The sequence below is a fragment of the Mus musculus genome, chromosome 10 (genome assembly GCF_000001635.26).
Source record: "Mus musculus strain C57BL/6J chromosome 10, GRCm38.p6 C57BL/6J".
Taxonomy (NCBI): Eukaryota; Metazoa; Chordata; class Mammalia; order Rodentia; family Muridae; genus Mus; species Mus musculus.
Genome location: NC_000076.6, coordinates 127,677,022 through 127,701,519, shown reverse-complemented (window position 1 = coordinate 127,701,519; position 24,498 = coordinate 127,677,022). Strand labels below are relative to the sequence as shown.

The 24,498-nt window shown below is 44.0% G+C and overlaps 1 protein-coding gene across 3 annotated transcripts; it reads right to left on the bottom strand.

Moving 5' to 3' along the window:
- Window positions 1–470: 470 nt before the first annotated feature.
- On the bottom strand, window positions 471–24,455 carry Nemp1 (nuclear envelope integral membrane protein 1). Of its 3 annotated transcripts, NM_001113211.1 has the most exons (9): window positions 24,293–24,455; window positions 13,172–13,287; window positions 12,076–12,295; window positions 10,587–10,659; window positions 8,459–8,552; window positions 7,922–8,036; window positions 6,866–7,091; window positions 5,978–6,151; window positions 473–5,292 (listed from the first exon to the last, which is right to left on the bottom strand). In NM_001113211.1, exons 1-9 carry the CDS (start codon window positions 24,420–24,422, stop codon window positions 5,127–5,129), a joined length of 1,314 nt encoding a protein of 437 aa, NP_001106682.1. In that variant the 5' UTR covers window positions 24,423–24,455; the 3' UTR covers window positions 473–5,126. The 3 variants fall into 3 exon arrangements, with proteins under 3 accessions (XP_011241695.1, NP_001106682.1, NP_776093.1); XM_011243393.1 differs by lacking the exons at window positions 13,172–13,287; window positions 24,293–24,455 and having other exon boundaries at window positions 471–5,292; window positions 12,222–12,300; NM_173732.3 differs by lacking the exons at window positions 473–5,292; window positions 5,978–6,151 and having other exon boundaries at window positions 6,352–7,091.
- Window positions 24,456–24,498: the final 43 nt, after the last annotated feature.

The following is a 24,498-nucleotide window of genomic DNA, read 5'->3' as shown; positions in this document are numbered from 1 at the left end:
AAACCCAGCCCAGCACCCATATAAACATAGGACCTTTTTTGTTTATGTAACTTATACTCTGAAGCAGAAGACAGACAACAAACAATTCCAGTCCTGTGGTACTGACTTCTGACAGTTGAGGGCAGCCACCTGATCCCACCAACTCACTCACCAAGTCTCCCAGACATAGTAACTTAGAAAGATGTTGTTCTTTAATATGTTGAGTGTGGTGACTCATGCCTGGGATTCCAGAACCAGAGTTGGGATAGGAAAATAAGTTCAAGGCCAACCTGGGCAACAGGATCCTCAAACTTCCCAGGCTCCAAAATACTAAACCAAAATATACTCAGGACAGAGTGTTACTCAGTGGGTAAGAACAAGCCCCATGACCTGAATCTGACCCCTGGAAGCCACATGAGAGCAGACTCACACAAGTTGTCCACACCATGAACACACACACATTAAAATACTTTAATTTAAAAAGACTACTATAAATTGTATAAAACTTTATTAAAGTGGGGATTATTTACAAGCCACAATAGAAATAAAAAACTACATGGCATCAGATTTTCTTACACAAATGTGGAAGACTCACAGCAAACAGACATCCCTGAAAACTTTGTTCTTTCTGAACATTCCTTACCATGTATTAAGTATCAATGACACATATTTTATCTAAATAACACTAAGGCATTACCCACAGGCTATAACTTATCTAGTAGTTTCTTAGCCCTGTTATTTCAGGAACAGTCCCACAGACATGGAGAGTGGCCAGCTCAGGTTGTAACTGGCTCAAGGCTCACGCTGGGGACGATCTGCCATGGCAGTGCTGCCCACAAGTTCTAAGCAAATGAACTCGACATTTTTAAGTTAACACCAAGAGTGCAAAAAGGAAGCTGGGCTGGGTGGCTCAAGCCTGTAATCCCAGCACTCAGGAGGCTGAGACATGGCTATTGTGAGTTGTAGGCAAGCCTGGGTAATAAATAAATTGAATTCCAGGACAGCCTGGGCTACAGAGTGGTGCCCTATCTAAACAATACCTTGGGGAGATAAGAGCATGTCAAAGAAAAATGACACATGGAAGACACTTGTGGCCCAAAGCCCCATGTCTGAGTCTATGTGACCACTTCTGTCCCCGCTGAGGTTAAAGGGTATCCATATGCTTTGCTTATTCCCAGTGGGTTCTAGGGCCTGCCATGTATGGGTCCCCATTGTTGACAATGTCCAACTCAAGTGGTCCCCTTGCTTCAGCCTTCCAAGTTCAGGCGGACACTAATTACCATGCCTGACTTCCAAACCTCCTTTTCGAGGTAGTCACCATCTGGTCTCCAACAGCAACAGAATCCATAATCGAGTCACGAAGATGCCACTGGGTTAGCTCTGGGTTAGCTCAACTGCCTACGTTCCCCCAAAGAAATACTCTCTGCTATAAGACTACAAGCACAAACATTTAGACACACTTGTAAAGTGCAAGGCTACTCTGTGTGCTTCTCCCTTGGTTTCAGTGCCTGCCTAAGGGGAGAGCTCCGTACACCTGCCCCTGTCCTCTCAGCATGCAAATGCAGGCACCCATCTTGGACCCGAGTCCATGGGAATACTAGAAGGCATTATTTTCCTGTCTGCACACTTCAACTTGTACCACTCAGTCCACAAGAGCTGTGGGCACAGCTAAGGTCCATTTTAACTCTGGGATCCATCTCAGCATACCTTTCAACAATTATGTAACCCGTCCAAATTCTTCACGGGTATCAAGGCCTGGGGGAATTCTCTGGCCTATTTGGGTCCTTTTATTCACCAAACCTCAATCACCCAAGTAGGGTAGGCTAAAGAGAACACAACTGATTCACAGAGGGCTATGCCCTTGAATGGGCGGTCATATGGTAAAATGGAACAGTGGGACCCAAAGAGCCATCTCAGACAAAACCACCCTCTGCTGAGAAAACAAGAATGTGGGTGGGGAACTGGCTCTTTCTCATTTCAAGGTAACCAAGTTATCAAAGTTGCTAAACTTTTCCTGGCTTTGATCAGTATGTTCTCATAAGGAAAGGAAAACTGTAAAGTTGTATGCCGGCTGCCTCTTATGTTCCCATTAACGGGAGTCATGTTTTATGAACTCAGGTCAGACCCATTAGAAGCAATGCATTTCCAATACCATCAAGACCCCCACTCCTGGAACCAGCTTCTGGATCGATGATTGCTGGCACACAGCGCTCATGGCTCCAGTGTCCAGCTCACTCCACTTCTCCCTCGGTCCTTGATGAGCTCATTCTGAGGGATGAGACTGAGCTGACTCAAGCAGTGTCTGGGCACGCAGAGGCTCAGAAGCATCCAGCGGAGCCACCCAGGCAGGCAGGCAGGCAGGCAGGCCAAGGATACACAGCATACAAAAGAGGCACCGTCTGTCCTTCACTGTCTGAAGCAGCTCTCTCAGCATTCACTTCTCCAACTACCAGGCAGGGGTAAGAAAATGAGCTTGCTTTGCTCGCCCCAAATTCAAATACAGTTTTAAAAAAAATGGCCTTGAAAAGAAATCTGTCTTTCACAGTGAGTCAACCCACAGAAGAGCAAAGTCACTTACAGTGAATTCTCATTAAAATAAGAAGTCAAGAGCCTCCTCCCCTTTAGCAAGCTACCATCCGTAAGGAGTGATTTGGGGAAACAGGCATGAGGGTCTCCCAAGACCTACAAAAATTGTATAACTGAGTTTACAGTAAAATATACTAGGTATAAATTTCTGAAGGCTTTTGTTGTTAGTGGTGGGCTTTGTTTGGGGGGTGGCCAGCCTGCACCCCCAGGACAAGCACTTACTGCCTCTGAGGTGCATTCCCACCTCTTCAGGATCTTCAAGTTCTTTGAAAAGAGACAAATTTTACTGTATTTATAATTCACAAAGACAAAAAGGTTCCGTTACAAAGTTTCTTATACCCTGCAGCTCTAACCACAGCTCAGATACTGCTCATTTTTCTGTCACCTTCTACCAAGTGAGGTAGTTGTCACTTTAGGACAATTTAAGGCTATGGGGAACATTGGTTGAAATAACTAACTGGCCACCTGGAGAGGTGTCTCAGCTGACATTTTGGATGCTAGCAGTAAAGCCCAGGGTCTTCCAAAATTACATGTTAAAAGCGGGTCTGAAGAAGCCCTAAGAGCTTCCTGAAAATACCACCTTCCTCCTCGATGATCCTAAGACAATGAGTCTGATGCTGTATTCCTGAGTGAGCACCGACCTCCCTGGCTGAAGGAATTACACACATTACACACTTCCTCCAGTGCAGTGGTGAAGATCACAATGAAAGAACCAAGCAAACGGCAGAAACTTGAGAGTCTGTCCCTCGTAAATGATCCTGCCAGCTTCTAAGAGATCTGCAAAGGCAAGGGATTCGGAAGCTAACATCACTGCAGAGGCAGCGTCTCTACAGAAATGGAACTGTAAGTAAGTAGAGTAAACTCAGGGGATGTAGCTGATGCTAACAGCTGAATGGGCACCAGAGGCAGGCAGTACACCTGAAGGTCTGTTCTCTGCCGTGGAAAAGCGTGGCAGTTACAAAACTAAAATTGCATAGAAAGAAACTTAACAGATGGTTGTTTAGGGCTTATAAATGATAAGATCTGGGAGCATGCTGGTGGTTAGGAAGGCTGAATGAATAGAATGAGTACATAAAAAGAAGACAAGGAACAAGGAGATAAGGTTGATTTTGTTGTGGCGATAGCGACCCAATCAGGGCCTTGCATGCTGAACCAGTAAGCATTCTACCACTGAGCTATATGCCCAGCCCTGGAACAGTTTCCTGACTATAGTAACTCAGAAGGTATGTGATCTGACTAGGGGGGAGAAGGGTGTAAATAAGACTTCTCTGCCTAGCCATAATGTAGGAATCAAGGTAAGGGGAACATTTATATATAAGAAACAAGAAATTTGACATGCCAGCCAGTGGTAACATACTTTGGCAGAGGCAGAGGCAGAGGCAGAGGCAGAGGCAGAGGCAGAGGCATCTCTGTGAGTTCCAGGCCAATGTGCTCTCTAGAGCAAGTTCTACGACAGCAAGGGCTATGCAGAGAAAATGTGTCTCGAAAACCAAAACAGAAGAAAAAAAGAAGCTTGGTATACCAGCACAGGCTTAAAATTCTAGCAGTGTAAAGGCGAAGGTGAAAGGATCAACCTGAGGTACAGCAGCAGGCCCCAACCCAGAAGGAAAAGTCAAAACAGAAATACCAGATGCTCAGGGACTCTCAAGTCTGAGGTACACAGTAGGAGATATGGAAGAACCTCAGTGTTAGGAAGAAGGCAGCGGCAAATGAGACAAATTCTCAACTGTGCACACTCTACAGGAAAGGGGACACACCATTCCTGAGTGGGAAAAGTCAATGGTGAGAAACGGCAAGAAAAAAAGCCAATATCAAATATAATAAAAAGCTTAGGAAACCAAACCTACAGAAGGGCAGCAGACGTTCTCCTAAATGCAAGCAAACTAAAAATCAGACTGTGAGCATTCAAGGCTCAACAGCAGCAGCTCCAGGGGTTTCACAGGTAATAAATATCTGGGGTCAGTAGGGTTTGTACTCTGGAGCACTTATTGGGTAAAGAACATGACTTTCTTGCACTTAAAAAAATATATTTGTTTAAAAAACAAGATAGGTAACAATCTATTTTTTCTTCAATATTTAAATCATTCAGGATTATTATAAGGATCCAGTGAAATAGAGCAGACAGAAGTAAAAAATGGCTCAGACTTATAGATTCTCTTTAAAAGATGCAGCCTCCATTTGAATGCATTACTGCACTTAATACTCATTTTTAAGGGTCTGTCACAGTGACAGAGTTGCCAGAACTCAGCAAACTTTTAAACAGGAGCTAGACTGTTGTGGGCAAACAATGACTTCAGGAACCGCAAAGTGGGCCAAGTGCTCAAATGTCAGAAGCGAGCTGCCGCAGCCCTCAGTGCCTCCGCCACTCTTTCCTCGAAGAGGACCAGCCTGAGGTACACACCAAAAGTACTGCCAGAGGGTAACCCACTCAGCCCCTCATTCCAGCAGAACTCCTGCACCCGCTCCAGGCTCTTATAAAAGCCTGGGAGAATCACACAGCACTTACAATGTGGCCACACCAAGGTACCATGCCAGTCTATATGAAAACAACAGACTGCTATTTAAGTCAAGAAATTGTTCTGTGTGAAAGTGGGGTACTCTGAGCCCTCCTCTTCTGAGGACAGCTCCTCATCCTGGGTAAAGATGCTCCCTAATCCATACTCCTGTTCGTGAACAGAAACTTCATTTGGCGTGAGGTGGAAAGAACCTTCCACAAAGTCAGCAAATCTGCAAAAGAGAGGGATGTTTGTGAGGAAGCGCACGTCTGTCCTTCCTGAACGGCTTTCAAAATAAGAACAGACTAAAAGGCTCAGTGTGCCTGTAGTTCAAATTATACCGAATTTAACAAAGTCCTGCCCTTGCTTCGGCAGATGCATAGACTGAAGCAAGAACTAGGCACGAGGCAAGGCTGGGATCCCAGGCCAACATGCTGGGCACTCTCGTCCTGCTTGGCACTAACTACGCTGTCCTTGTCCTGGGTAGTTACGAAGTGCTAAGGTTCCCTGAGTCACCATAGACCTGATAAGAAGAGACTGAGCATTACAGTTCTCTGCACTTATGGCCCTATAAACTTTATGCTATCATGATTCCAAACTGAAACTTCACATACTCTTTGGTACAACTGCTCCCAACCAAAGGGGGGTGGGGGTGGGGGTGGGGACTCAGACATTAACGTCAAACACACAAGGGCCACACTTAAATACGGTACTGAAGTCTTCACAAGTTAGTGATATAACCCCAACAGTGAGGTAGCTGCCTGGGGAAACAAGAAATAGATTACTACTTTCTCTTGACTACTGCTCCTAGGTGAGCAATAATCAAAGGGCAAAATACAACACTGTTATCTGGAAGCATCATCTGTCAGACTTGAGGTCATTAACTACCCAGAAATACCTGGCTTATCAGAGTTTACCTTTTTGGAGACTGAATTCGAGATATGGTCTTCCAGGCAGAGCACTCCGGACTGTTACAAAATTCTCGGAGTTCCTGTAAAGCCTTTTGGGTCTCCACCTCTCCTTGTATCCGATACTCTTCTTCTGTCAGGAGGCGAGGGGGGACAGGCTTTCCTGATGCCTTACACATCCTTCTGTGCTCACCAAAATAACACCATGAGTCATTAATCAGTATCCACACCATCCTTATGTCCACTTGTCCCAGGAGACAACCACACTAAGATAAGACTCAGCATCGACAGTCATCACCCAGCTTTCTTCCACACACACCCTTCATTACAGTGTACTATCGTGCCAAACATGAGTGAAAAGCCAGAGTAGTCAAACTCACTTATTTTCAAATAAATGACAAATAATTTATTTTCCAATAAGTGGGAAAACAACAAAATGATGTTATAATGTTGTGGTTTGTGACCTCAGGTCCTCACTCTGAAGGTACTGTTTTGATTACCTGCAATGGAGCAGCCATGGCCATTTCAGAATCCAGGGCCACTCCATATTGACTTTTCCAAGAATACCATGCTATGAATTACATCTCAAATAAAATTAAGGTTTTAGAGCAACTTGACAGTCAGCGTGACATGATCTGAAACCTGAACTTGAGGCCTATGTACAAACCAAACACTGATATAATTTGCACCACCTAGTGGTAGCAGGAACACATGACACTTTACTGGTTGCTTTTATTATAAAAAAAGAAAAAAAGTATTATCTCAACAGAGAAAGGAACAAGGGTGGGAGCAGGTGACATCCCACTTACAGAGGTTCCCAAGGAAAAACTAAGCATCCTTTCGCTGCAAGTGCATCCCATACCCCACATGTCAACAGTCACCCTGCCTGCTAGTCACCTGTAGGTGCTGCACAGCCAGTGGATAGGGTATTCCAGGTTCTTAGTGCACAGTGCAATGACGATGAGAGCAAAGGCAACGTGCGGGATCTGGATACTGGAATACATGAGTCCCAGGCCCAGCAGCTGCAGCGTCCAGGTCAGCAGGTTAATGCTTCGTTCATTTTCCAGGGGCCCATATTTGTAGCACACTGCAAAACTCATGAATCCAACTGTGAGGATGTAGCCTGTGAGAAGAGGCATCATAAGACACTGGGTGGAGAACAGCACAAGCTCACCAGATGCATCTACTGGACCAGAAAATTAGACACATCTGCACTCAATTATTCACTTATTTTGAATTCTCGGAAAATATATTTTCCTCACCGTTCTTCATGTACATACATGTATCACTCACTGTTCTTCATGTACGCATATGTATTATTCTTATCCTTTTATCACAAATTTATTTACTCAAGTAACAAGGGGTTGAAGAGGTGGCTCATAGGTTAAGAGTGCTCAGTGCTCTTGAGAGGACCCACATTCATTCCCAGCATGCACTTGAGCATCTCATGACTACCTGTAACTCCAGCTCCGTGGATGATGCTACAGGCATTGCAGTCAAGTGCACACTCCCTCACACATAGAATTAAAAACTAAATCTTTGGTGGTGGTGGTTGGTGTTTTTTGAGACTGTTTCTTTGTGTAGCCCTGGCTGTCCTCAAACTCACAGAAATCCACCCATCATTGTCTCTCAAGTGCTGGAATGGTATGTACTACCACATTTGGGGGAGGGGGAGGGAGGAGGGGAGGGGAGGGGAGGGGAGGGGAGAGAGGGGAGAGAGGGGAGAGAGGGGAGAGGGGAGGGGAGGAGAGGAGAGGGGAGGGGAGAGAGGGGAGAGAGGGGAGAGAGGGGAGAGGGGAGGGGAGGAGAGGAGAGGAGAGAATATAATTTCTACAAGTTAATCAAATGCTATTAGCTACTGACTCCCTGTCAGCAAGGAGCATCTTCTCACAATCAAATCAACCAAGCAGCCTATAAACACGCACACAGGAAAGCTACACCAACAACACTTACTTAGAAGATAATGCCAGTAACTCCTCCATATCTCCTGTAAATTCTTAAAAACTAGCTGAATGAGGTACAGAGAGAAGGACCAGCCTCCTACCAGGATGACGTAAATGGGGCTTCTCTAGACAAAGCAGAGATGAAGGCAAAAGTTACAAGGCTTTTACATAAGAAGCAAAGGGACAGTTTTTTCTTTCAACTCAACCTACTCAAAATGCATAAAAACTTATCTCTTAAAAAGATGTGCTTTATACCTAAAAAGGTACAGTCTGCAAGGAACACCAAGATGATGAGATGCTAAACAACTGAAAAGCTAAACAAAGTGGCTTTCAGTTCCCACTGAGACATGATTTCAATAGAATTTGTATGTAATCAGGCTTCAGATATACCTTGCAAGTGCTTTTCAGAATTAAAGAACAGGACAGTCACTGACTCATCAGCCATCAACAACGCAAATGTTCCGTGCTCTAAAGACTACTCCAAAAGACAACCCAACCCTCCAGCTACCCAAGGTCACCCTCAACACTTAGGGATCTCACTACTTACCTTGGGCATAAACTTAGAGATCATAAAAATGACGATTAAGAGAGAGGCCACGATTCCCACACTCATCCCAGTGGAATAGTAGAAAATTTGACTCCTGCAAAGAAAATATTTTACTTGACTATGTAATGCCATAGGCCACACAACACACTGGTGAAATCACAAGTGCCCTAGCTAAAGTTTCAAGATTAGAGGAGATGCTGCCTGGTACTGAAGACTACAGAAATGTAGACTGACACAGCAGTTGATAGATTACAAAGGTCAGTCAGTGTCGATGAGGTCCTCTTTAAATCTCACACCTTTATCCATCTCTGTCCAAATCCACTGTCTGCTATAGACTCAGGGTATAGAAAATCAAGTTGAAACTGGACTCAAAATTCCTTCCTGTTAGGCAGCCTTCACAGAGCCAGCATGGGCTCCGCAGGATGCCAAAGGAGAGCTCTAGCACGTCTTACTCATGGACCCCATGTGCAGGATACTGACACACAGAAGAGCACACTTGCAGTAGTACAGTGAAGGCTGTTTTAGGAGTAACCAGCCACGCTAGGGCTGGATTTGATGCCCTTTCCACAGGAGAGAATTCTAATCTGCTGCTATTGACACCATCAAAAGCCCATGGCTGGGGAGTTTGTGGACCCACGTGGGAGAGCTGTTGCAGCACTTTTGCTAAATGGAACCAATGTGCCATCAAATCACCTTCTCTGGGATTCTTGTGCAGTGGTCAGTGATGACTGCAGAGATTCACGACTGGTCAAAAGTACCAAGAATAAATGACTTTTGAATGTCCAGCCAGAAATGGGGTATATGCATCATCCCCTCCAAGGCTCAGGGGTTCAAAAATGAAGGACTGAAAGGAGGAGGAAGCACGGTGTGAAGCCAGGCCTGACATACATGGGAAGGGTGGTGTGAACCATCACCCTTGTAGAAGCTCCAAGTCATCCACCACCTATGGCTTTTACAATCTCACCTCCTTCTCTACATAGATCCCTGAGCCTTGCCAGGGGGGTTCGATTCAGACAGCCCACCTAGGGATGACTGTTCTGTGTGGGTCTCTGTGTGAACTACCGTGTGCTTCAAGAAGCTTCTCTGTTGGGCACATAAACCACACTCCAGGGCAGGTTCACGCCGGAGTAGCTGGCCAATACAAAATGGATTTGGGGGAGGGGGCTGTTTGTTGGTTTTCTGTTTGTTTGTTTTGTTGTTGTTGTTCTTTGGGGGTTTTTTGTTATGTTGTTGGTGTTTACTCTCACTAGGAGTCATTTTACTGCTACAGTTTTTTTTAGCAGAGTTGAAGTAGGTTTCCCCATAGGACCTAGGACTTCACTGTCTCAGGTTCTTGACTGCTTCTGCAGTGTCAAGTAAGCATCTCCTCCCAGGGAGTGGCCTTTGTTAGTGCATGCCGCTTTTACCTATCATAGCTAGCACATTTCTAGAAGGAGGAAATGGACAAGAATTGATGCTTGATTCCTTGTATGTAAACAGCATGAAACTCATCAAGTGTACTTTGGTAGCAATTTCACTATATAAATATCTACAATAATATTACTGCTAACTTGAGTCAACTTTATAGTCCTAGGTAACTCATTAATACAATGGTGGAGCTGCCTAGTGAGAAAATGCATTAACCAACAATCCTATTCAAATCAGAGGGGAAAGTCATTTTATTTTTAATACATTCAAGCAGAGCCAGAGAGGTGGCTGAGCTGTTTTGAGTGCTTGTTGCTCTTCCAGAGGATCTGAGTTCTGTCCCAAGCACCCATGTTGGACAACTCACAACTCCTTAACTCAAGGCCCAGGGGGTCCAACGCCCTCTACTGGCCTCTGCAGGCAGCACATGCACAGGGACACACACACAGATCATACATAAACTTAAAAAACAGCTGGATATGATGGCATACACCTTTAATGCCATCACCTGGGAGGCAGAGGCAGATGGAGTTTGTAGCCAGTTTGGCCTACAGTACATTGAGACTCTGTCTCAAGCAAACAAACAAAATGACAAATATTTATTTATATTGTCCAAAATAATAAAAAATCTTAAAAATACCCCAGCAGGCCAACATGGATCCTGAGCAGAGAACAGCAGCACTTACAATTCCTATAACAAGAGTTCTGTCGAGTCTATACCTACCTGCTCAACAAGTCTCCACAAAAAAACAGTGTCAGTCCGAGGAGGAAAACAAGGAAGAGTTTGGGGTCAAATCCTGAAACAAATAAAACATTTGCTTAATAAAAGAATACATTAAAGGTATTATAAAAGATGACATTGTTGTTACTGGTCAACTATAAAGTAAAGCAAATAGCTCAACTAAATGGCAGCGTAGATATACCACACAAATCCTGGTACCCTTCAAAGAAAAACCATTAACAGGTTTCTGTCTAGTCTGTGCTTGCCCTATTTTGGCTTCTTCTACTGAGGATTTAGCTGCACACTATGCCATCACCACCTTATGCTGTGGCTCAGAAGGGGTCCCTGCCATTTGTGTCAGAGCCTTCAATCACTTGCAGGCAGGGACCTGAAACATGGACCTTGTGTCCTCCACATAGCATTTTACTTGTTCAACCATACCTACTTTGCTTCACTATAAAGCACTGTGCTGAAAAAAGTCTACCTGCTAAACATATAGCACTCGGGACCTGGAGGCCCAAGCAGACCCCTGGCGAGCCCTTAGTAGCTCGCCAGAGTATCCCATGGCTTTCATATTCAAATCCAAGTACAAGGAAGGCCTAGAAATGGACAGGAGGACACACCAAAGAGAGTCCCGCTCTCCATAGCCACAGAGCCAGCTACAGCACAGCTCGCTGGAGGGCACAATCTCTCTGCAGCAAAGCCTGCAGCCATGAGCCCTGAGTAGAAACGAAGGGGAAACCAAGTCAGGATTTGATGGGATCCACCTCCTCTAAAGCATTCTCAGTTGGCCTCAGATAAGAAAAAAAGTCCCCCAGGTCCAGTAAATAAGGCTTAGAGTGGTCTCAATCTTTTTTTTTTTTTTTATTTTACTTTTTTTGTTTTGTTTTGTTTTGTTTTGTTTTGTTTTGTTTTTTGTTTGTTTATTTGTTTGTTTTTTCGAGACAGGGTTTCTCTGTGTAGCCCTGGCTGTTCTGGAACACTCTGTAGACCAGGCTGGCCTCGAACTCAGAAATCCTCCTGCCTCTGCCTCCCAAGTGCTGGGATTAAAGGCATGCGCCATCATGCCTGGCGGTCTCAATCTTTAATTATGATTCTACAAGCACTATTTTACAAGCTACCAATTTTATACTGTTTAGCTTTCCTGTCTTCAAACACAGGCCTGCATGGAGTAGTGCAACTACCTTTGTCAAGAAGTCTGCAGAAAGCATGACTATGCTGACTGTCTGACTGACTCCAGGCTCGCCATTCAGCTCAGGACCTGCCCGGTTCTAGGCACTGAATTACCAAATGAGACTTGTCATCCTGGGCTACAGACGCTTATGTCAAGTGGAGTCGCCATAAGCTGTTGAGGGCCCTGATACAGTCAAGACTGTAATCACAAACCAAAGGGAACTGTCCCGGGCAGACTTCTCTGTCTTACTCATCGTACCCTCCAAGCCTGTCCGTCCCTCTCACTACAGAACCCACCAGAGAAGCAGGTGAGACTTACTCCGGGTCACAGTGACACTGTACGTGGTGTCCTTCTCTATCATCTCAACCTTGAGGCAGGTTTTAGTGCTGTACAGACCCACGTTAACATAGGTGTCATTCAATTTCTCTTTTAAAAAAGAAGAAAAAAAGTTCCAGATACTAAACTGCTCTAGCTCCTTCAGCTTCTCCTCATTGTCCACCTGGGTAACTCGGACCAACTTGGAACTATTTACCCGAACCTGTAACACAAATGACATTAGGATGAATAAGTAGGATATTTTCATAAACATAATTTTTAAAAAAAAACCTTAAATAGCTGATGAACAATGTGCCATTTCACACAAAGCTTAGCAGAAATGTACAGGTGCAGTAACAGAAACATAATTTGGCAAATGATGCTGCTCTGATAGAGGCTGCTGCTACAATTTCTTGTTATCACGGTCTGAATCTACTATTAAGCCAGAAAAGGGGGGAGGGGGAAGTTCCCAAGCAGAAAGAGTTATCAATACTGCTATTTATGAGATCATACAAAGCAAGGATCAGTAATATTAAGAAAATTGCCAGTCATAAACAGCCCCAGAAAACTGAAAATGTTTCCCATAATGACAGGCTGAGTCCAACGCACTGTCACAAATCACTGATTATGGATAAATGTTGGTTATAATAATGTGCCTCAGATTCAGTATGAGTTTTGTATCAGAAAAAAAAGAAAGAATTGAAAATCCCCCACAAGCCCAGCTCTCGTGTGGCTGATGTGGACAGCAAACATCCTGATCAGTGTCTGTGTGCACAGCAGCATCTTCAATCACTATCACAGCCAGAGTCTCTTGCTTGTGGGTGACTTAACTGTGCTATGAAATAAAAGAGCCCAAAGTCACCCAAGGAAACTTCTCTCACAGAATCAAAATAGAATGGGAACCATAGGACAAGAGTTCAGACAGACACTCCAGAGTCCAGCCAAAGTAGGCACAGACATTTCAAAAGAGGCATGAGTGTGCAAACTTCACAAGGGAGGAACCCAACACAAGGAAGACGGAAGAACATTTACCTCAGGATCATAGTACCCTAAGCTGGTAAAGGGAGCTGAGATGCCCAGGGCTGGGGCCACTAATTACCTGTATCCGTGTCCATATATCATGCCACTTTGGGATAAGCACATTTTTATAACAGAATTGTTGACTGGAATTCATATCAACTTGGGATTCCTGAAGCATGACCACATTTACATCAGCTTTAGGCAAAAAGGGAAACAAGAATTAAGTATATCATAACAGAACAAGTCATAACTATAGTTCATTTTATTAAAAGAAGTAAACTGACCACTTGTTAAACATATGCTTAAAATACGAACCAGACCATAAAAACAAAAGCAAAACAAACAAATGAGAATAAAGCAGTTTTATCTCTGTCTAATTTACATGTGTGCTTGTTTAGGACTAACTGCAGAATATCAAACATGCTAAACATATGCTTTATCACTGGGTTACATTCTCAGCCTTTAATTATTTAACTGTTACAGATAGCTAACATTACATTAACACAGCATAAACAATAAAAGCTACTTCTTAGGGGCTGGTGAGATGGCTCAGCAATTAAGAACACTGGCTGCTCTTCCAGGGGTCCTGAGTTCAATTCCCAGCAACTACATGGTGGCTCACAACTGCCTGTAATGGGATCTGATGCTTCCTTCTGGTGTGTCTGAAGACAGCTACAGTGTACTCACACACATAAAATAAAAATAAATAAATCTTACGAGAAATCACTCTCCTATACCTTCCCACACCCAACTTACCTTCTTTGACATGATTTTAGTATCATTTTTCTTTGTGGTATTAGAGATTAAACCCAAAACATCTATTTCTTCACTGAATTTCTATATTATGCAGAGATTTTTACATTTCTTTTCTGTTGGAGTGAGAGAGGTATGGGTGTGCACATGTGCAGATCAGTGAGTACCATGACTCTCCTTCTACCATGGTGTCCCCAGGCGTCTACCTCTGGTTACGTGACAGCAAGTACCCTGACCACCTAAGCCATCTCTAAAACCCTATGCAGAACATTTATCAAGTAAGAGTAAGTACAAATTTAACTATCAGTGTGGTTTTTAGTGTCAGGTAGATAGATTTAAATAAGAAATCCTTAATCCTCAGGCAGGTATGATGGCACACTCCTTTAATCTTAGCAATTGGAAGGCAAAGGCAGGCAGGGATCTCTCTGAGCTAGCCTGACCTACAGATTTGAGTTTGAGTTCTAGGATAGCCAAGGCTGTTACATAGAGAAACCCTGTCTCCTCCTCCTCCTAGCCCCACCCACCAAAAAAAATAGAAAAGGAAAAAAATATCCTCAACTAAATCCAAATCAAAGTTATCCACACAAAAAGCATTACTGCGCTGGGCACAGTGGTACACACGTTTAATCCCACCCAGCACTCAGGAGGGAGCAGCAGGTTGATCTCTGAGTTTGAGGTCAGCCTAATCTACAGTGAGTTCCAGGACAGCCAGGGACACAGAGAAACCTTGTCTCAAACAAACCCACTGAAAGCATCAATGCCCATCTTATTTTTAGTTTTCTTTGGAGGGGGGCCTGCCACAGTGTGAGTGTGGAGGCTGGAGGACAACTTTCAGGAGTTCGTTCTCTTCTTCCACCACACAAGTCTTAGGTATGCAATTCAGGTTGTCAGAATTGATGGGCAAGCACTTCGGCCCACTGAGCCATCCTGCCAGTTTGTTGTTGTTGGTTTGTTTTTTTTTTAAGATTTATTTATTTATTATATGTAAGTACATTGTAGCTGTCTTCAGACACACCAGAAGAGGGAGTCAGATCTCGTTACGGATGGTTGTGAGCCACCATGTGGTTGCTGGGATTTGAACTCTGGACCTTCGGAAGAGCAGTCGGGTGCTCTAACCCACTGAGCCATCTCACCAGCCCTTGTTGTTGTTTTTGTTGTTGGGTTTTGTTTTGTTTGTTTCTTGTGGTGAGGACCCGACTCAGGGCTTTCTTTGTACATGCTAGGCAAGCACTCTATCACTGAGAGACAGCCCCATCACCACACTAACTTTAAAGTTATATTTAACGGTAAGCCTAAATCCGAGCTAAAAATAGAAGACATGGTTATAACTCTCCATGGCCTTGTACTAAACAATGGTTTCTTAAGTAGGATCCTAGAGTATGCAGAAGTCAAGAAGAAATCCCTAAAGCAGACTGAGGAAACGTAAACCATTGCTTCCTACCAGAACAGAGGGAAGAAAGGAGATGGTGGGCGTGGGTGAGGGGCTGAGTCAGTAATGCAAGCACTTCTTGCCTTGAAGGCTCAAGGATCCGAGTCAGATCCTAGAACCCATGGGAAAATGTCAGCGTCATGCAGCATAGTCTCAGCTCAGAGGGGAGAGACAACAGGAAGTTCCCTGAGGCTCCCTAGCCTATGGTAAGATCAGGCCAGTGAGAGACCCTGACTCAGAAGAGGGACAATGTTCCTAAGGATGACACTTGAGGTTGCCCTCTGTCCGCCACATAGACTCACACACAACATGTACCCAAGCATACATTTGTGCCCACACACATGCACCCACACACGTATGCATGTATAAAACTTGCAGAGAGAGAAACCGATACTTCTGTAATCCAAAGAACACAAAAAACATAAAATGACTACCTCAGGAAATAGGAGGAAACGTTTTCCAATCACATACCTGACAACAAAAATAGCTGGAATACATAGACAGCTATGACAACAATAACCCTTTCCAGCCAGTCTCATATACTGGCCTCAAACTTGCTCTATAGCTTGAATCCCAGAATCTCCTGCCTCTATGTCCCATGGATTATAATTATATGCCACCATACCCTGGCTCAACCCAGTCCTTTTAACAAACAAAAGATGTGAGTAGATATTTCTCAAAAGAAAATACATACATAAATGTACATGACAATGGGGCTCAAATCATTAAAAAAATAGAAACCAAAGCCACAATAAAACAGTACTTCACACTTACTAGAATGGCTACAATCAAACAAAGCTCCAAGTCTAGAGCTGGGCATGGTGCCCATGTGGTTAAGCACAGCACGAGAAGGTAGAAAGTGGATCCCTGGAAGCTGAGGACCAGATTGTACTTCACAGCCAGTTTCAGGCCAGCCAGGGCTGCAGAGGTGAGGCCAGAGATGGGTTAAAGACAAAAGTAACTGCAGCCTAGTGTGATGAGCTGCACTTGATCTTCAGGACCCATATGACGGAAGGTGAGAACCAACTGCACACTGTCCTCTCCATACACACTGCAATGTACACTGCACAACACACACACACATACTATAAATAAATTTTAAACTCTTTTTTTAAAAGAAATTCAGTAATAGGGCTGGAGAGATGCTCAGCAGTCAAAAGGCACTGACTGCTCTCCCAGAGGTTCTGAGTTTAATTCCCAGCAACCACATGGGAATTAAACGTATCACAACCATCTGTAATGGGATCCAATGCTTTCTTCTGGTGTCTGAAGAGAGCAACAGTGTACTCACATAAAATACATAAATCTTAAAAAAGAAAGAAAGAGAGGCTGGCAAGATGGCTCAGCAGTTAAGAGCACTGACTGCTCTTCTAGAGGTCCTGAGTTCAATTGCCAGCAACCACATGGTGGCTCACAACCATCTGGAATGAGATCTGATGCCCTCTTCTGGTGTGTATGAAGACAGCTACAGTGTACTTAAAATAATAAATAAATCTTTGGGCCTGAGCGAGCAGGGAATGAGCAAGCAGAGTTGACCAGAGCGAGCAGGACTGACTGAAGCGAGCAGAGGTCCTAAAATTCAATTCCCAACAACCACATGAAGGCTCACAACCATCTGTACAGCTACAGTGTACCCATATACATAAAATAAATCTTTAAAAAACCAAAAGAATAAAAACAATAAAAAAATGAGAGAAAGAAAGAGAGAGAGAGAGGAAGAAAGAAAGAAAGAAAGAAAGAAAGAAAGAAAGAAAGAAAGAAAGAAAGAAAGAAGTTAAGAAATTAATTCAGTAACAAATGTTGGTTGGGAATATGGACAAATTAGGAACTTACCCCCCATGTACTGCTGGCAGGAATGTAAAATGATACATTTTTAGGACAATATTATAGTTTAATAGTTCCTTATATAATTCCAGACAATTGGGAATATGTTCACACAAAACTATGCACATGAATGTGTATAAAAAACTTATCATAAACCTTCCTACATAACCAGCAGAGAATGAAAAGGCTCAGTGCCACTCAGCTAATGAGCAGGTAAACAAAATGTGTTGCATTCACACAATGGACTATATCCAGCTCTAAACGAAAAGTATTAGAACTGGAGAGGTGGCTCAGCAGTTAAGAGCACTGGTTGCTGTTAGAGGACCTGGGTTCAATTCCCAGCACCCACAACCATCTAACTCCAGTCCCAGGGAATCAAGGGTCCTCTTCTGGCATCTCTGGACATTTGGCATGCACAGTGTGCCCAGACACATGGAAACAATGTCCACATGAATAATACGCAATAAAAAAGGTTTTAAATTGGGCCGGAGAAATGGTTCAGTGGTTAAGAGCACTGACTGTTCTTCCAAAGGTCCTGAGTTCAATTCCCAGAAACCACATGGCTCACAACCATCTGTAATGGGATCTGATGCCCTCTTCTGGTGTGTCTGAAGACAGCTACAGTGTACTCATTCATATACATAAAATAAAATCTTTTTTAAAAAAGCTTTTAAATAAAAAAAAATGAAATATTGACACATGCTATAAAATGATGAACCTTTAATAAAAGGTTATATTGTGCAAAAGAAGTCATACAAAAGACAAAAAAGGTCACAAGAAGAAAATGACAGATAAATTCATATAAAGTGTCTAGAAGGAGTGAATGCCATGACGAGAAACAGATGGAGCGGCTGTCAGAGACAGGGTGGAGGAGAAGACAGGAACTAACAGTTACAGTAATGGCAGCACCGGGAAAATACTAAAGCCCACAAATAGCATTTATAAATTAAATCTCAACTTAAAAAGAGCTGGTCTCACATATGACATCAAAATGGAAAGGCTAAGGTACACACACAGTGCAAAGGAGCTGGGGTGGAGATGGAGGAGAACAAACAACAACAACTCTCATCTGAGCATACACAGTGAGACCTAGCCCTGTGGCTAATAACACAGTGAGACCTAGCCCTGTGGCTAATAACACAGTGAGACCTAGCCCTGTGGGCTAATAAAACACCTTAGGTCAGAAGACGGCGCCTGTTTCTCACTACAGGCTTCAACCCTATAGTAATCTGAATTTTCTCTAAAAGATTCCTTCTAAAAGAAAAAAAAAATTTTTTTTTCAATTCCTGTTGCGTGGCTGGAGAGATGACTCAGCAGTTAAGACTGCTTACAGCTCCTCCAGAAGATTTGAGTTCAATCCCTCGCATCCGTGTGGAGCAGCTCACAACTACTTTTAACTCCAGCCCCAGAGAATCTACCATCCTCTTCCAGCCTCTAAGGACACCTGCATCCATCCATCCATTCATCCACATACATATACACACATACACACATACATGCACATACACACACACGGCATACACTCATGGACATAAATTAAAAATAAAAACAAATTTAAACTCTATTGATATTTATCTCCCTAGCAAGTTCATAGATAATATATATATATATGTACTCATAAATAGGAAAAAAAATATTTACTCATAAATACAGATAATGCTTCCTTTGGAAGAGAAAGAGCAGGCTAGAGAAGATGGCTAAGCAGAAAAGTGCTTTCCATGTAAGCATGAAGACCAGAGTTCAATCCCCAGAACCCATATAAGAAACCAGCCATGGTGGTGTACAACTGCAATCCCAAGCCTGTGGAGCAGACAGGAGCATCCCTGGGGCTCACTGCCTGCCTGCCTAGCCACTTCTGTGAGCTCTGTGTTCAGTGAGAAAATAAGGTTTAGTGAGATTGAAACACTTGACACTAGTCTCCGGCCTGTGCATATATACCCGTATGCATGCATGCACACCCCCCACCATCATTTATGTTGAGCATGATGTGCATGGTTGTCATCCCTGCTCTTGAGAAACAAAGGTCGCTGAAGTAAGTCCTAAGGCAGCCTATGTTACAGTGAATTTGAAACCAGCTTAAGCTACACAGCAAATCCTACTTTATAACATAAAAACAGATGGAATAAGTTTATGTAAAACTTGAAAGTACTGTATTTATGATCCACTGAGAATGGATGGTATGCTGACTGACATTCATCCATAATTCCAGCACACAGGAAGCAGGGGCAGGAACCACTGAAAAGCTCTACTCTTCCTCCCAATGAAGTGGAAGTTCATTTTTGAAGAAACAGCTCTACTATTAACATTCTTTAAAATCTAGTTTTCAGAGCCAGGCAGTGATGGTGCATGCCTTTAATCTTAGCACTCAGGAGGCAGAGGCAGGCAGATCTCTTTAAGATCAAGGCCAGCCTGGTCTACAGAGCTAGTTCCAGGGCAGCCAGCATGATACAAAAAAACAAAAAAACAAACCAAAAAACAAAAAACAAACAAAAAACCCTGAAAAAACAGCAAAACAAAACAAAACCAAAAAAAAAAAAAAAAAACCAAACAACCTATTTTCTTTTCCTTAATTCTATACTATTCATGGGAAAGAATTTTTTTAAAGATTTATTTTTTATTTATGTGAGTACACTGCAGCTGTCTTTAGACACACAATTAGAAGTGTATCAGATCCCACTACAGATGGTTGTGAGCCACCGTGTGGTTGTTGGGAATTGAACTCAGGACCTCCGGAAGGGCAGTCAGTGCTCTTAACCGCTGAGCCATCTCTCCAGTCCCATGGGAAAGAACTTAAAACAAACTTTTTTCAGTTAGTAACCTCTAAGAGAAATCAGCACCTTGGCCAGCCACATACCCTGGCAATGCATTAATGCAAAACATACTGCCGGTTCACCTAGGGAGGGTGATCTGTGGAAACCACCAGAACTCTAGATTTGCTTTAAATTGTGTGTATGTGTGTCTGTGTCTCAGTGTGAGCCACCTGATGTGGGTACTGGGAATCAAAACTCAAATCCTCTCTAGGAACAATGCACACTTAGACCCACACCCTCCAGCCCCTTCTAACTCTTAAATACCCTCAACTCATTTCTGTCAAGAGTAATCCAGTTACTCACAAGCCTTGCCAACAACTAGCACCTTTCTAAGATTGTACTGAGTGTTTTCTGAGAGCACGTGCCACTGTACTTGTATGCATGCATGCACACACGTGTGGGCAAGTCAGACAACAGCTGGCAGGCGTTGGTTCTCTACCATGTCAATCCCAGGGGTCCAAATCTATGACCATGGAGATGGCCCTAGTTACATTCAGTGAGTCATGAGTTTAAACAAACAGATACGAATGGGGATAGGACCAGTAGGGACCAGAAGGGGCTGAGCAGGAGCTGTGCAGGGCTGGGGGCCTGGGTAGTGATAATCAGAATAGACTATACAAATGCATGAATTTGTCAAAGAACAAATTTAGTAAAAGTTTTTTAAGGACTGGAGAGATGGCTCAGCGGTTAAGAGCACTGACTGCTCTTCTGGAGGTCCTGAGTTCAATTCCCAGCAACTACATGGTGGCTCACAACCAACTGTAATGGGATCTGATGCCCTCTTCTAACCTGCAGGATACATGAAGGCAAAAAGCCGTATACACAGTGAATAAATAAATCTTTAAACATAAATAAAAATAAACTGCTAACAAAAACCAGCCAGAGCAGAAGCATTTTTAAAAAAAGAATTTCAAATCTACCATCTACAGGCAGAAGGTTTCCTAAAGGATTATTAAACTACATGCCGGGACAAGTGACTGCTTAAAAAATAAAATCTATCTACATCCTCACCTCACACCAAACACCAATACAAATTGTAAATAAAAAATAGAGAGGCAGGGATACCTAGTAAGAGCCTGTTTTTAAAAAAAAAAAAGTCTAGAACCATAGTTCAGTGGTAGAGCACTAACACTGCATGTTTGAGGCCCTAGGCTCAATTCCCAGCTCAGCTAATAATAATAATTAGTAAAATAAAAATGTATTGAACACTTATCCCCCAAAATTAAAAAAAAAACAATTCAACTTTACAGATCTCTATCTTATTAACATTATTGTATGTGTGTGTAATACGTGTGTGTGTGTGTGTGTGTGTGACATATGTTTATGTGTTATGTCTGCCCTCCCTGGCAACTTTGGGGAATCAGTTATCTCCAATTATAGGTTTCATGGATCCAACTCAGGTCTCCAGGTTTGAGTGACAAGTCTTCCTTACCCACAGAACCATCTCACTGGCCTGGAAATCTCTTAAGTATAAATCCAAACAATGAAGCCAAATGACCACATATAAAATGCAAAAGGGGGCAGGGGCTGGAGACTCGGCTCAGTGGTTAGGAGCACTTGTGGCTCTTGCGAAAGAATCCAGGTTCATTCCCAGCACCATCTATCTATCCATCTGTAACTCCAGTGTCAGGGGATCCAACACCCTCTGCTGACTGTTGTATGCACCAAGCACACATACCCACGCACAGGCAAAAGACTCACACAAAATAAAATCAATAAGATTTTAAAGAGTGGAGAAATAAGCTCTAAATTTTATCTTTCATAAATAGCAATTATATTGCTAGAGACGCAGCTTGGTAGAGCTCATTCCTGGTGTGGGTCAAGTCCTAGATTTGCTTTCTAGCACTGAAAAAAATAAATACACCCACTCACATACACACCAAATTTGTAGCTAAGTATGGTGGAATATGGATGCAAATGCTTATAATCCCAGCACATGAGAGGATCAATAATTAAAAGTCATTCTCTGATACAAAGGGCCAACATGGGCTACAAAAGCCTGGCTCAGAAAATTAAATAATACAGTAGGCCATGAACAAAGGACACACACGCATCCTTGGAGTTTAAAGTTGGGGCTGGGTGATGGCTCCAGTATGTAAAGTATCTGCTCTGCAAACACAAGGGTCTGAGTTCAGAAGCCAGGCAGAGTGCTGTTCACCTGTAACCCCAATGCTGAGGGTAGACACAGGGCCCAGCCAGGGAGATTAGATTGCTGGTCAGCAGTCTAGCCAAACCTCTAAGTTCCAGGCCCACTAGGGGAGATTAAAGAATCAGACAGACATCAGACCTTTGGCCTATACTTGCACACATGTGCACATGACCCCCTCCAACCCCCCCCCCCAAATATGCTCAAGCACACACACCCACAGACACACACAAGCAATAAACTACAAGGGTTTTGCCTACTTCTTTACACTTAACTGTATTAATACTTGCTAAATAAATGTTTCTAAAACTCCCTGTGACAGTAACCAACCTTTGAATAAAATTCCATCCTACTATCTGAGAGCCTGGCTTTTAGAGTGCCGCAGATTGCTCTGACAGCTGACATCCACATAACCAGGTCGGCATTCCGACTTGCTCCTGGAGGTGAATTTTCTCCACATTAGGAAGCCCCCGAGCCTCCCTTCCTAGAAGAAACCTTGGAACCTTTGGTGACGCTCTGTAAACCCAGAATCCTGGAGGATGAAGCAGGGGGAGCCTGAGTTACAGGTCAGAGTTACACATGAGTTGCAAAGCAGCCTGCACGACACAGTGAGACCCTGTCTCAATGAAAGGAGGAAGGGAAGCAAGCAAGCAGAAAAGTGTGCTTTAGGTTACTTTTGTTGTTGTTGGTTGGTTGGTTTTTCCAGACAGGGTTTCTCTGTGTAGCCCTGGCTGTCCTGGAACTCACTCTGTAATCCAGGCTGGCCTTGAACTCAGAGATTTGTCTGCCTCTGCCTCCCAAGTGCTGGGATTAAAGGCGTGCACGATCACGCCCGGCACTTTTTTTTTTTAAGTTATTTTATTATTTGCTTATTTGTTTCCAGGTGTAGGTAGCTCCGGTTGTCCTGGAACTCACTACGTAGACCAACCAGGCTATCTTCGAACTGGAGAGATCTGTCTCCCTTGGCCTCCCAAGTGCTGGGAGTAAAGTTCTGAGCCACTATGCCTGGCTTTTTGCTTTCCGTTTCAATCCCCAGTGTCCTGTAAAGGAAATCTCAAAGGAACTGCTGACTGTGCTTAGTATCTCCTTATGTCCTCACACCCCGAGGCCCCATTTTGACAGTTTATTCAGGTGACAGTCCTTCCAAATCCTGTTCTAGGCTTTTAGGCCCTGATCCGGAAAAGAATCTTTCCTGGACATATACTCTCTTCCCAAAAGAAGTCTCCAGTCCCTCTTGAACAATATATTTATGGGTGTTGATCTTAAAGCCACAAGTGAGAGCAAGTGACAGGCAGGCAGGAACGGAAGGGGGCAGTATGAGAGTGGATGTGTGCTTACACGCCTTGGCTGTCTTTATTCTCTGGAGTTGCTACTCCCTCCAGTGGATGTTGGCAAACATCACTTATTTTCCCGGCCACTATTTAACAAGGGAGGGAAAACACGATTTCTTATCAACTTTTAATTTTTTTTTTTTCTGGTCGGGATCACAAAATAAGTTTCTTACCTAGTCCGGAGTTGACTGTCCAGCAGAAAGTACAAAATGAATGTGCTTGAAAGAATGAATAAACTTAGGAACTACGTCCCGCTTAAGCGGATGGCCTCTTATCTTTCCTGGGCAACTGGAGTATAATGACTCCAGGTGTGTTCTCCGGAGCTATTTGGGAGGAGGATCTTAACAGGAGGCCAGTGGTGGCACACACCTTTAATCCCAGCACACAGGAGGCAGAGGCAGGTGGGTCTCTCAACTCCAGGCCGGCCCGGTCTAAGGTGTGAGTTCCAGAACAGCCAGGGGCTACCCTGAGAGACCCTGTCTTGAAAAACATTCAGGTGAACTCTATTCCACTGTACCGAGACAGATCCATCCCTGGGGTGTTTTTAGTAAACTGAATGAGTGGGGCGTTTGCTTTCTCCTGACCTATTTCAGGGCGAAACCCAGAAATCCGTTTTAACTCAGAAATTCAAGAGACCTAGCAGCACCTCGGAGCCCCTCCGTGGTTTCCCCCCTAAAGGGTGTCAACCAGCCCAGGCCTCCCTTCCTGGGGAAGGCTCAGGCCTCCGCCCGACCCGAGCTGTCCGGAGGGCGGCCCGGGACCCGTCAGTGCGGACCGTCCCTGGAGCGTCTCACTCAGCGTCCCGAGCTGCTCCGAGTAACGGGCCGCACCCTCGGGATAAGAAACCACTTTTCCACATTTAACGCCCTCGCGCCCGACCCCTGGGCAGCCGCTGCCCGGGTGGTACCTGAGCCGCAGACCACGCAGCCGGCGACGACCAAGAGCAGCCATGTGGCGCCGCCGCCGCCCCCGGCCCCCCAGCACCGGGGCCCTGGACCAACCGCCGACCACACCGACACTTTGATTCCTCCCGCCATGGATGCCTCACACCGCCTCCTCCTCGCGTGCCCCTCCTCAGCAACTGTCTCCGAACGGGCAGCGCCGGCAGCCAAT

Excerpts from the sequence above, each read along its gene's own strand:
- Nemp1 (NM_001113211.1), bottom strand. The coding sequence starts at position 24,422 with ATGGCGGGAGGAATCAAAGTGTCGGTGTGGTCGGCGGTTGGTCCAGGG. Across the intron at positions 13,288-24,292 it reads CTGCGTGGTCTGCGGCTCAG|CTGATGTAAATGTGGTCATG; the intron begins GTACCACCCGGG and ends TTTTGCCTAAAG. Across the intron at positions 6,152-6,865 it reads TGGCTGTGCAGCACCTACAG|AAGGATGTGTAAGGCATCAG; the intron begins GTGACTAGCAGG and ends TGGTGAGCACAG.